At 62.4% G+C, this 12,812-nt stretch overlaps 1 protein-coding gene across 5 annotated transcripts in view; it reads left to right on the top strand.

Moving 5' to 3' along the window:
• LOC118629895 (DAB2 interacting protein) overlaps window positions 1-12,812 on the top strand; it is a 186,444-nt gene that overhangs the window by 157,488 nt on the left and 16,144 nt on the right. For all 5 annotated transcript variants that reach the window (XM_036261608.1, XM_036261607.1, XM_036261606.1 and 2 more), the window contains 6 exons: window positions 4,268-4,421; window positions 5,968-6,066; window positions 6,890-7,444; window positions 9,958-10,102; window positions 10,184-10,328; window positions 11,964-12,200. In XM_036261608.1, coding sequence (XP_036117501.1) covers window positions 4,268-4,421; window positions 5,968-6,066; window positions 6,890-7,444; window positions 9,958-10,102; window positions 10,184-10,328; window positions 11,964-12,200 — 1,335 coding nt within the window. The remainder of the gene's footprint in view (window positions 1-4,267; window positions 4,422-5,967; window positions 6,067-6,889; window positions 7,445-9,957; window positions 10,103-10,183; window positions 10,329-11,963; window positions 12,201-12,812) is intronic.

Below are 12,812 nucleotides of genomic sequence, written 5' to 3'. Positions count from 1 at the left end.
AGGATGACAGGGTGTGCACCCTCCTTGCTCACAGCTGTCCCCTGCTCCTGCCACTGGAGCTGTGAGGGTGACCGGTGGAGTCCCTGGCTTGCCCTGCTCTCCCTGGCACCTCACCACCCTGCACCTGATCCTCCTGAGGGAGAGATTCCTTATCCTGCCTCTGGATGGGGAGACTGCCGTGTGGAGAGCTGGGTGACCTAGGGTTGCGTGTTTTATAAGGAATGCAGACTAGATACAGTTGGGCACCCCTGACACGCGGGGTGTGTGTGTACACATGTGCGCTCCGGGGTCCCTGCACTGCCTCCTGCATGCACAGACGGCCTGGCCTGTTCCCCTGACATCCCCCTAGCAGGGTAGGCGTCTCCTCCACAACATGTCTAAAGGGTCTCCTGGTTCCTGCTTGCACACCTTCAGAGACAGGTTGCCCACTCCCTCTAAAACCAAACCAGCCTGGCCCGTTCGGGGTAGCTGTGACTGTTGTCATTGACCTCTTCAGGTCTCAGCCCTGCCTGCTGGGGGCATGCAGGGCGGCTCCCTCTGCCCCTTTGAGATATGGAGGGTGACCCTGAGCCTTGTACTTTCCAGGCTATACAACCCCACTTTCAACTCACCCCACCCGTCGCTGGGAACATCCTCCCCATGCCAGTCAGATACGGCCTTTTGATAATCGCAGGTTTTGTTTTGGGGTCTCCTCCCTCCTTGAAATAATGGAGAATTTGCTAAACTTCTGTGTCACGAACCTTTTAAGAAAAAAAAGGATGGAGTTGAAAAACAGCCCGTGGGTTGGCTGGAAGGCTATCAGATAAGGCTGTGGCCCAGGAGCTGGGACAATGTCCCCTTGTTCCTACTCCCTGACCCGCACAATGAGCTGCTGTTGGGACCTGGCTGTATCTCCGGCAGCAGCTCTGTCCCTGCCCGTGCCCATGGTGTGCCCACGTTTCCTGGGTTCCTGGGCAAAGGGTGCCCCGCCCCAGCCAGCCCCGCTGGCTCTTCCTCCCAGGCCTGGAATGAGCGGGTCGCAGGAGCAGGCCTACTGGCTGTGGGCCCCTCTGCCCGTCGCCTGCGGGGAGGTGGTGGAAAGACGAGCCTCGTGCTGATGGTTAGTTTTGGACTCTGCTGAATGGGGTTGAAGTCGCAGGCAGCCGCTGGCCACCCGTGCCGGCTGCCACCTGGCCTTTCTGAGGTGTGGGACCTTGGTTCTGATGGGCTGTGGTGGGACAGGGGGGCTCAGCCACATGGCCTGGGTGGGAGCTCTTGTCCATCCGGAGGGACTAGGGACAGCATGGTGGTGGCAGCGTTTGGCTGGGGCTCTGAAAACTGAGAAGGGTTTTTGTGAGGCAGAGAAGGTTGGGGGAAGGTGGTACCGGGTTACTAAAGAGCATGGGCGTGGATCCCAGAGGGGGAGGAAGTCCAAGGCTGGTGAGGGACCAGCTGGGAGGGGCATCTCTCCAGGGTGTGGTGCGAGGGGAGGTAGGGTGGGGTGTTGCAGGGGGTTCAGCACCAGGTGAATGGAGGCTTGGTGACTGGATTGTCTGTAGGCCTTGGGGGATTGCAGACAGATGGGAGGGGCGCCATGTTGGGTAGAGGGGTCTAGCGGGAGGGTGCTGTGGTCTAGACAGAAGGTCAGTGGGGCCTGCTGTTCCCAGGTCCCAGACAAGGCAACGCTCAGTCACTTAGGGGTCTGGGGCAGGTCTCACTGCTCTGGCCTTGCTCTCCCGTGCGGGGCCTGGGGATCACGGCAGCACCCCTTCGGGGAGGTGTGAAGATGCCATTAAGCTCACAGGGAGCGGTCAGAGCCTGGCTCTCCACTATGCGGGAGCCGCCTGGCACCTGGAGTAGCCACTAGGCCTCTCTGGGCAGCATTGTCCCTGCTCCTCCTCCCAGTGAGCTTGGGTCTGCTCCACAGCTTCCCACTTGGAGAAACTGGGGAGATGGGGAAGGTCAGGGCTCCCAACTGCAGCCAGGGTGCCTTAGCCGTGAGGTTCCCACAGCCCTCTCTGTTCACCCAGGAACCTTCCCAGTGAGGCCTGGGCCAGCTGGGGCTTGTCTGTGGGGCAGAGTGGTGGGGAGGGAAAAGCAGGTTTTACAGCTCCGGGCTCCGGGCTCCGGGCTCCGGGCTCCGGGCTCCAGGCTCTGACCTCCCTGGGGTCTGGCCTGGGCCTGCTGGGCTCCTGGGCTGTAGAACCAGGGCCCTTGGTCTCCCTGGGCAGGCCCAGCCCACTGAACCGTGCCTCCCTTTCCTCTCCAGCCACCAGCCCCTCTGTCTGCACTTCACGGTCCCTACTCCATCCGCCCTGGCTCCCAGAATTCTTACCTGGCAGGGGTGTGTGGGCTGGGCCAGAAAGCAGCCTGATCTGACCTGCAGGCTGGGTTTTCAGCCCTGGATGGCAGGCCCCTGGGGCTGTGGGTCCCAGTCATTCCCAGGCTGGGTGACTTCCCCAGCCCCCGAGGCAGGTCTTCTCTTGCACTGAGTCATGCAGCCCCTTGAGGAAGGGAGGCCTGGAGTCTGCCCCGTGAGGTGGCGGCCCTGGGTGGGATCTCGCCGGAGGGGACGACAGACCCACCGTGACATTGGTCAGTGCTGCGATGGGGGAGCAGGGTAGAGGGCTCATCGAGGGCAGAAGCCTGTGGGCAGCTAGCACAAGGTGACGTGGGAGGCCACGGTGCATGTGTGTGAGCCACTGCTTCCCGGAAGGAGGCCACCGGAGGAGCAGAGGCACCCCAGCTGGGACGCAGTGGCCTCACCGAGAAGTTCCACGCATGGGCCCTGCAGAGGTTTGGGTTGTTTCTAACCTGATTTCAGCCCCTCTCAGCCTCTCTGTGGTCTGTCCACCCCCTGGAGCTTTCAGAAGTCCTGCCTCGGCATCAGTACGGCTCAAGTGATCTGAGTCCCGCTGTGCGCCAGCGTCATGCCAGGCTGGGGGAGCAGATGTAGGGGGATTGGCTGTCTCTTCGGTTGGGCTGTGGGGTCCCCAAGGACTGGGGTCCCCCTTCCAGCTCTGACTCCCATGCAGTGCCTAGCATAGGACTCCATGTCAGGGTGGGCTGTTTCCATGGTGATGTGGAGTTTGGGGTTGGAGGGCAGCCTCTGTCAGCCTTTGAGTCTGTCTGGGCAGGGCCCACCTGCTGGTCTCTGGACTCCTGAGCCCACACCTGGTCGACTCCACCTCCCTTACCTGAGCTGGTCGTGGAAGTAGGCCAGAGGGTATGTGCGTCCTGTGGGGAAGTGTGTGGTGACCCTGCGAGGCCTCACTGACGTGAGGGTAGGGAGAGAGGGATGGCCTGAGCCGGGACCACTGGAGCCAGGAGCTGGAAGGCAGAGGGACGGGGGCAGGAGCTCTGGGTGAGCGAAGCCCCGGGAGGACTCTAAGTTCCAGGGTCTGGGCCGTGGACATGACTAGGGCAAGCCCCGCTCGGCCTCCGCGCCGGAGGTAGTCTCGCCCGGCCCGGCGGGTTCTTGGGCTTCTCTGAGACCAGCTGTGGGAGGGGCTCTGGTGGGCACCGCTGTGTGTTGTTGGCTCTGGAAGGGGACCCGTGCCTCTCTGGTAGCCGCTTCCGAGCACTGGTGCCGGCGCCCGCCGAGGCTCAGAGAGGGTGAGCAGCGAGGCCGGGTCCATCTGGGCACAAGGTAGCATCCACGGCCTCTGCCCTTTGGACCCGTGTGGGCCCACTGACCCTGGCCTGGGCCCCCAGCCCCAGCGTGGGGACCCTGTCTGGGTTTCGGCATCTCGGGTGCTGTGCAGACTGCTGCATGCCCTCCATTTTGAGCCTCACTGCCTTCGTCTGTGAATGGGTGCAGCAGAGGTCCCTGCGGCTCTCCTGCCTCGAGCGGGCCGTGTGTGAGAAAGGGCTCTGTTGGCAGTGACATCCGGACGAGTGAGTGACTGCTCTGGTCTCGGATGGGGACCAGGGAGTAGAGTAGGAAGGCCTCCTGGGTGAGCCGAGCTTCTCCTGTGGGTCTGAGTCTGCTCAGGAGCCAGACCCTGCCCTCTCTCGTGCTCTCAGCTCCTGAGTGGTGGCCTCCTCCTCAGCACTTGCTCCCGTCGAGGCTGAACCAGTTACCCAGAGTCTGGCCGTGGGCAAAGGAACCGATGATGGGTCTTTGTGACTCCAGCACAGAAGCACCCCTCCCCCAAGTCTGCCTTAAGAGGGAAAGGACTGTGAGGTGGATAGGGCAGTGATTGCCTCCCACTGGGGGGTCTGGACGGGCTTCCGGGAGGAGAGGGCCAGGGCAGGACAGCCTGATATACCTGCCGTCCACCCCTAGGTCCCATCTGATGCCAAGGCTGAAGGAGTCTCGCTCCCACGAGTCCTTGCTCAGCCCCAGCAGCGCGGTGGAGGCGCTGGACCTCAGCATGGAGGAGGAGGTGGTCATCAAGCCCGTGCACAGCAGCATCCTGGGCCAGGACTACTGCTTCGAGGTGGGTCTCCTAGCCAGGCCAGGTCTCCAGACACCCTCCGGAGTGCTTGGTGGCCTCGGCTTTGGGAAAATGGCTGGGAGATGGGGGGCTTTGTTTCTTCTCTGTGGGCTCCTTGGAGACAGACCAGCACTGTTCCTCATGCTGGTGAGGGCAAGAGGCCCCGGTGGTAAAGGGAGTAAAAGCCCATGTAGAATTGCATAAGCCTCAGGGCCTGTGCCTGAAGCCTGATCACCCTCCTTAGAAACTCCCTAAATGCAGGGTGGGATGGTGGAGAGAACCCCTTCTTCTGGGCCAATCTCCTCCTTCTATAAAGAAATTGACTTTTTCTGCCCTAGCAACCTGTGACCCAGGGTTTAGGAGCAAGCAGAGTGCGGCAACCCAGCCTGGCAGGTTCTGCCTGGGGATCACCTGTCCAGTCCCTCACTGTGGATGGGGAATCTGAGGCCCAGGGAGGCAAGCTGTCAGAGGTCGCACAACAATGCTGAGGCCAAGCCAGGATAGGGGTAACAAATGTCACAGGTGTTCCGGGAGTTCCTGGTTGCTTCCCTCATTAGTCAGATTCTCTTCCCACCTCACCCCCCACTCCTACCCACACGGAGCTTGCATAATTAGGGGAGCTCTCTGAGAGGGGGATGAGCCTGGAAATGGAAACCAGCGACTAGTGTGGCGACCTGGTGGCAGCCTGGCCCAAGGAAAGAATGGGATATGCCTGGCATCTGCCCGGGGCCCATGTTTCTGATTCAAGACCCCTGGTGCAGTGGGGCTCCTTCTGGGCACTGGTCCACAGCAGGGGGTGCTGTGGCTCCTGCCAGCCCTTGTATGGCCGGATGAGGAGTCTGGTTCCCTTCTGTAGAGCCCTTGGCATCTGGGGACAGTGGGACAGATGAGGTGCCGCTTGGGCTGGACTCCCTCACCTAGAGGAGATGGGAGGCTGAGCATGAGTCCGACCTCAAGGTGAGGGGAGGGGAGAGGTTCCAGGCAGGAGGACCAGGGCCCAGGACACCCAGACAGCCCAGTTCTCATTTCTCCAGTCTAGCCCCCAGAATGTTAATTTTTGGTGACCATCATTGTTGTCACTTGGCAAAGACAACTGTCAGAAAGTGTCAGTGGAGGACTGAGGTGATCCTTGTGCCTGCCCATGGTTGTGTCCTTGGTGCCCGAGACTCCAAGAGGGAGGCCTGGGCTAAGCGTTGCCCTCTGACGCGGGCAGGCACCCCATGCCGACTTGCTTCCCGTCTTCGGGAGAGTGAGGTTAGAGTCAGAAGGATGCTTCTCTGGATGCTTCTCAGGACAGAGGGTGCTGAAGAAGGGTTGAGGATCCAGGTGGTGCAGGACTGGGCACCCTCTTGTCTGACTGGCTGCAGGACGGTGGTCACTGCACCACTGCAGATGTGACACACAGGCGTCGTTCTGAGCTGTTCCGCCTCCTATCTGAGGTTGTGCTGAAGACCTGTGGCTGACGTCCCCCAAGCCGCACAGGTCTTCTGTCCTGCCCGGCTGGCCGTGTTGCCCTCCCCCGTGACACTGTCCTGTCTGTCCCCCACAGGTGACAACGTCGTCAGGAAGCAAGTGCTTTTCCTGTCGGTCAGCAGCCGAGCGGGATAAGTGGATGGAGAACCTACGGCGAGCAGTGCACCCCAACAAGGTAGGCTGCCCAGAGCAGAGTGCAGACCCTGACATCAGGGAGCAGAGTGGGACCTCTGGTGTGGGCTGGGCTGGTCCTGAGTGGACAGTAGGGTTGGGCCCTGGAACAGGGGTTTGAGTTGGCCAGGCTGACTTAGGTGCTGTGCGCCTCTGCCCTCGAAGCTGCGCAGCGGAGGCTGGGTCAGGATGGCCAGAGAGCTGAGTGTATGCCGTAAGGCAGTTGGGTGCTGGTGTCCTACCTGGGTCTCTGGTCCCTCCTCCCCTGGCCGATTCCCACTCACCTATGCAATTCCAGCCTAGACGTCTGTCCGTCCTGTGGGTGAGCACCGCTGGCCCAGACTAGTGCTTGCTATGTGTTCCCGCTGCCCCTGGGCTTCCCCCATCAGGGTCGTGGGACCCCATCTCGGATCACCTGCTTCTGGGCTGAGTCCTGGTCACCATGACTTCACTCTGGAAGGGGCCTTAGCAGGTCACCTCTTCAGTGACTTTCAGACCAGCCCACTAGAAGACCTAATAAATAGCACAGTGGTCTACTATGTGCCAAGCACTGTGCTGACCTCTTACCTGATCTCTCACTGTTATTCCTCTTTTACAGAACAGGGAACAGATTCTTAGATTAAATCACTTGCTCAAGGTCAGGAGCTTGTTTGAGGCCAAGCAGAGACCCAGCCCTGAGGCTGTCAGACTCAAGCTGTCCCTGGCCCACTCCTACCCTGCCATTCCTGGGCTGTCCCCACCACCTTCCAGGGCCCTCTCAGGTCTGGGCTGGGTGGTGGGCAGGTGGCCGGCCCCTTGTGACCACGGTCCCCTTGTGCGTGTGGCAGGACAACAGCCGGCGTGTGGAGCACATCCTGAAGCTGTGGGTGATCGAGGCCAAGGACCTGCCGGCCAAGAAGAAGTACTTGTGCGAGCTGTGCCTGGACGACGTGCTCTACGCCCGCACCACGGGCAAGCTCAAGACGGACAATGTCTTCTGGGGCGAGCACTTTGAGTTCCACAACCTGCCGCCCTTGCGCACCGTCACCGTCCACCTATACCGGGAGACTGACAAGAAGAAGAAGAAGGAGCGCAACAGCTACCTGGGCCTGGTGAGCCTGCCCGCCGCCTCAGTGGCCGGGCGGCAGTTTGTGGAGAAGTGGTACCCGGTGGTGACGCCCAACCCCAAGGGCGGCAAGGGCCCCGGGCCCATGATCCGCATCAAGGCGCGCTACCAGACCATCACCATCCTGCCCATGGAGATGTACAAGGAGTTTGCCGAGCACATCACCAACCACTACCTGGGGCTGTGCGCGGCCCTCGAGCCCATCCTCAGCGCCAAGACCAAGGAGGAGATGGCGTCGGCCCTGGTGCACATCCTGCAGAGCACGGGCAAGGTGAAGGTGCGTGTGCCGCCAGACCGGCCCGCGCCCTGTGGAGAGGCCCGTGTCACACCGGGTCGCCTGCTGCTCCCCGTGTCCACGCCCTGGATTTCAGCCTTGTCGGGGGCACTGATCCCAGCCAGGGGGCCCCCTAAACGCAAGACTTGTGTCATGGAGCGAGGGGCTTCACGCTCCTCCCCCGATCGCCGCGGCAGGCGTGGAACTGATGGACGGATGACGACTTGTAGTGAGGGAGAGGAGTGGGTTTTAGGGGCCTCCCCAACCCCTCAGAGGCTGGTCCCTGAGGCTCAAGGAGAGGTCATGGGGCCAGCCTCCTCCAGCACAGGGGTCCCAGTGACCCAGCCACACATACACAGTGAGGTGTTGGAGTCGGCTGACATCCCCACCTGGTGACCAGCTGGGTACTGCCCCAGCCCTGCCCTGCCCCCGCTCGCACAGCCAGCCGGCCACGGCTGCCCCCCTCCCCAGCCTCGTGCCCGCAGAAACGGCTTGTCTAGAGCCGTGCTGGCAGCCCTCCAGGCAGCCCTCCTGAGGGCTGAGGGGCCCAGCTCTGTCCTCCCACTCCCTGCCTGGCCTCGCCTCCACCCCACCCACCTGGGTTTGGAGACAAGGCGGCTCCTTCAGGAAGGCTCCCTATCGTCTGCCTACCCAGCACAGTGGATCAAGGTCCTGTGGGCCTCTAAGCCCGACTTTCCCCTCTTCACCCTGCCCCTCCCTTGGGGGAAGCTGCCTGTAGGGGTGCAGTGGAGGAGGAGGATTGGACGTGGGGTCCATTCAAGTTGCAGAAGGCCCCGTGCTGGCCTCGGGAGCTGGCCATGGTGTAGTTTGAGAGGCGAGTGGCCTGTGTTGGCAGTGAGGGACGGCCCTGTGTCAGAGTCCCTCGGCCTCGATTTGGGGCCAACCCTCACGTACGTCTTCAGGGTGCATGAGTGTATCAGGGTCCCTGGCCTCTTACCTGTTCCCAGAACCCTGGAGAGGGGAGGCCGTGGCTGGAAGTCCGGGCCAGCTTGCTGCCCTCCAGGGCCCCACTACCAGAGTGAACTTCTCTGTGTGGGCACCTCGGTGGGGGGATCACTCGGCCTCCTGCATATTGTCGGGCCGCTGCCTTCCCCCGCCCCCAGCCTTCAGACCTGACTGTCCGTAACTCTGGTCTCCATGGGAGGGGTGCTGGGAAACTGAAAGGAGGAAGCCTGGCCCAGGCCGAGGGGGTGCAGGGCCCCGCCCGGCCCTTCTGCTGCAGTGTCTGCTCTCAGTGCCTGGGCCCAGGGCTGGGCTGGCCGCGGGCAGCTCCAGTCTGAAGTGACCTTTGCTCTTGGGGCTTCCGGGTCAGACATAGGATGAATAGAAGTGCTCATTGTGGAGGAAGGTGGAAGCCAGGCTCCAGGCTCCGCACAGTGGCCCTCTGTGAGGTGGGGGAGCAGTAGGCAGGAAGATAGAAGTAACTCATGCTGCTGGGGTGATGTGTGTGCAGGTGAGCTCCCCGTCTGTTCAGAGAACTTGGGGGTTGATGAGATGTTCTTGGTGAGGGTCGGAACAGTCCGGAGTCCCCCAGTCCAGAGGTGAAAGCCAGTGCAGCATCACAGCACCTCGCTGTCCCCCAGGGCCCCTCTGCGCTGCGGCTCTTCAGCCTTGACCCTGGGACTCCAGGGGCCTTCTCCCTGCCGCCCCTTCTCCCCTCGGTGCAGCAAGGGGAGCAGGGCCCAGGGAGCAGGAGACTTGGGCCAGATCTGCCCAGGTAGCTGTGTGGCCTTCCTCATCCCAGCCTGGGGGGAGCACCTGCTCCAGGAGTCGAGGCAGGTCTGTGGCACGAGAGCCTGGGGAGCCTGGGCCCTGCCTCCCACGTTCAGGGGAGACCCTAGAGGTCATCTGCAGGTCCGGGAGCAAGGGCTCCTCAGGTCACGTGGTCCCCAGAGGGCCAACCGCAGCCTGCGCCGTACAGTCAGAGGGAAGGAGTGGGCTCAGGCTGCCTCCCGGCGGCTCCCCACGACCCTGCCTCCGGGACGCACCGCGGCCCTCAGCAGTGAGGGACCGCTGCCCTGTTTGCCAGGTGAGCAGTGATGCCACCGGTGAAGCCAGGTCCGGCCTCTCGCCATCCGAGTAGTGGCTCGCTGCCTTCGGGGGCAGCCGGGGCTCTGCCTCTGTGCTCTCGGGACCACGCAGACGCGCCTGTTCCTGCCGTGGGAGACCCATCAGGCACTGATGGTGAGGGATGGGGGAGCTCTCTGGTCACCCAGCCAGGCCTGGTCAGGACTGAACAGGCATTTGAGCTCAGCTGGTCTGGCCGTGATGCAGGAAGCTTGTGTCCATGTCGTGCTCCTGCCCAGGCCCCTAGACCCAGCTGTGGTGTCCCCAGCGCTGGCTGGCATCTCCCCTCACCAGGCTGCCCTGTCCTCACTCCCCGCAGTCCCCGAGGGTTGACAAGGAAGCAGCTTTGAGAAGCAAGGGCTTCTCCTGGCTAAGCTCCTACCTGCCAGGCTTGCTCAGGTCCGCTCTTCTCACTGCCTCCTCCCCAGGACTTCCTGACGGACCTGATGATGTCAGAGGTGGACCGCTGTGGGGACAATGAGCACCTCATCTTCCGGGAAAACACACTGGCCACCAAGGCCATCGAGGAGTACCTCAAGTTGGTGGGCCAGAAGTACCTGCAGGATGCACTAGGTAGGGCGGGTCTGGGCCAGCAGGGCAGGGGGGGCAGACCTACCAGGTCCTCATGGCCCCTCCTGGCCCCTCCCATCACAGGCGAGTTCATCAAAGCGCTGTATGAGTCCGACGAGAACTGCGAAGTGGACCCCAGCAAGTGCTCGGCCGCTGACCTCCCCGAGCACCAGGGCAACCTCAAGATGTGCTGTGAACTGGCCTTCTGCAAGATCATCAACTCCTACTGGTCAGTGCTGCCCTTGGGCTCGCCCGTGTCGGGTGCCAGGCGCTGTGCCAGGCACGTGTGTGCGGTTCTCGTTCAGACACCTCTGTGAGGGGTCTCTGTTCCCTTGTGCCTGAACTTAGAGATGAGAGCTGAGGCTTCGTGAGAGGACAGTGACACCCGGTAGCCCCACACAGCTGCAGAGGGGGGCTGTGCCTGTGTCTAAATCTGTTTCCCGTACATGCTGGGAACACTGGGGCAGGTGGATCCCCCAGCCAGGACTGGGCACACGAGGGCCCGGGGTTGTTCGGCAGAGAGGCTGCTAGGTGAGCGACAGCCTTGGGAAGGGCCGAGGGGATGGCCAGAACCAGAGGGGTGGGTGCCCCCCTGTGCAGGTCCCTTTGTGCCTGGGCCAGCCTGCACAAGTGAGCCCTGGCACCAGGGCTGGAGGGGTGACCTGGGAGCCTTGAACTCTGGGAACACACTTCCCCCTGGGCCAGGCTGTGTTTTCACACTGCCCTGCTGTTCCCAGGGCGGGCCGGCTGTGGGACACAGGGAAACGTACCCGCGGACATCGTTTTCCATTTCCTCTTTCTGGTGTTTGTCAGAAACCCAGAGGCACCTCTCGGTTCTGGATGCCAGCTGTCCACGCCATCGCTCAGTGCCTGCCCTGCCCAGTCCTGCGCCAGGCACTGCCCTCCTTCCCGCTCTAGTGCTGGCTGGGCGTGGGGCTTGTTGAGCAAAATCATTCGGGGTTGATCCAGGCCTCGTGGGGGCCCTGCGAGCTCAGCAGGGCAGGCCTTGCTCCCGGTGAGGGTGAGGACCTAAGGGCCGGGAGGACCAGGCCCTTGCGGGGAGCTCCCGGAACCAGTGGCAGAGCCAGGCGCGGACGGGGTTCAGGGGGCACTGGGTCCTGGCCTGCCCCGGGAGGAAGCATATCTCCTAGGGTGAAAAGATAGAGAAGCCATTTAAAGGTTGGTGTGGGGGCCTCATGGCAGGTTGGGGTACCTGATGGAGAGAGCCTCACAGCTGGGGGCTAGGGGCCCTGTCGATGCTCATTGGGTCCCCCAAGGAAGCCCCTCCCTGTCTAGGAAGCGGAGGGCTGTATGTTCACCCTGTGAGTAGGATATTCCCGTCTTCCTGAAACTCAGCCCTCCTGAAGACCTCTGATTCCTGTAACATTACTGAGCGAAGGGAGTAAGTCTCCGAAGCCAGTGATGGGAACCAAGGAGCAGTGGTCGGTTCCTGCTTTCTCCTCACTCTGCCCTGGATCTAGACGCCCGCCGTTTGGGGAGGGGACAGGGGCCCAGGCCCGGAGCTGGCCCTTGCCACTGGTCCGGCTAGGACAGAGGCCTGGCTCCTCTGCTCTTGTGTCCCATCCCACTCGGCCCCTTCGTGGGCAGCCCGCCACCTGACTGAGCTTGTGGTGTCTGCCCTCCCGGCGCTGCCGCAGCTCCCCCAGCAGCCTGTCCCGTGGGTGATGGGTAGATGGGTGAACGATGGTGGGTGATGGTGGGTGATGGGCGGCAGGCCCAGCTCACAGCTGTCGGGGTTGGAGCTCAGGGCTCAGTCGGACCCAGAGCCGGGCCCCTGCTCTGCACGCTCCTGTTCTGGTGCCCTGCCTGATCACCAGGCCCACTCTTGTTTGTCGCTGCCCAGCGTCTTCCCCCGGGAGCTGAAGGAGGTGTTCGCCTCGTGGCGGCAAGAGTGCAGCAGCCGCGGCCGGCCGGACATCAGCGAGCGGCTCATCAGCGCCTCCCTGTTCCTGCGCTTCCTCTGCCCGGCCATCATGTCCCCCTCGCTCTTCAACCTGCTGCAGGAGTACCCCGATGACCGCACGGCCCGCACCCTCACCCTCATCGCCAAGGTTACTCAGAACCTGGCCAACTTTGCCAAGTGAGCGTAGAGGCCCCGGCAGGCAGCTTTGGGCTGGGGCAGAGGCCAGGGGCAGGCTGGGGTGCTCCTTCCCAGGGCTGCGCTGCACAGCGGGCCCTCCGTTGTCCCTGTCATGCTCAGTCCTCCCCACCAAAGGTACATGCCGTTTCGGTATGTTTCCTTAATTTTCAGAGGTGCGAAGACAAGATATTTTTTCCTTCAGCTTTTTTGAGTTAACATTTAATCACAAGGATTCTCCCATGTGCTTAACATTCACAAGCCTCGTTCTGAAAGGAATGACTAAACGTGCCTTCAGGGGAGGAAGACCCACCCCCGTGGTTGGGCACTCGGCGGCCTCAGGCTGTCCTTGCTCAGTGCTGTCAAGGTGTCCTGGCTTGTAGGGCGCCTCTGTTGGACTGCACCTTAGAGGGGTGGGAATGGAAAGACCAGCTCATCCAGTCGCCCGTTCCGGGGCTACCCCTGTGCTGGGCTGAGACGCCTGCCCCAGCCCTCGGGAGCCAGCGCTGCAGCGGGAGGGCGATGCGGGTGACAGGTGCACGGGGAGAGGCAGGGAGGCTTCCCCATGTGCTTCCCCAGCTGCACCACGGAGCAGCGGAGGGCGGCCCCTGGAGG

Source organism: Molossus molossus, unplaced genomic scaffold (assembly GCF_014108415.1).
Source record: "Molossus molossus isolate mMolMol1 unplaced genomic scaffold, mMolMol1.p scaffold_m16_p_14, whole genome shotgun sequence".
NCBI classification, from domain to species: domain Eukaryota; kingdom Metazoa; phylum Chordata; class Mammalia; order Chiroptera; family Molossidae; genus Molossus; species Molossus molossus.
This window is presented reverse-complemented; position numbering and strand designations above follow the sequence as displayed.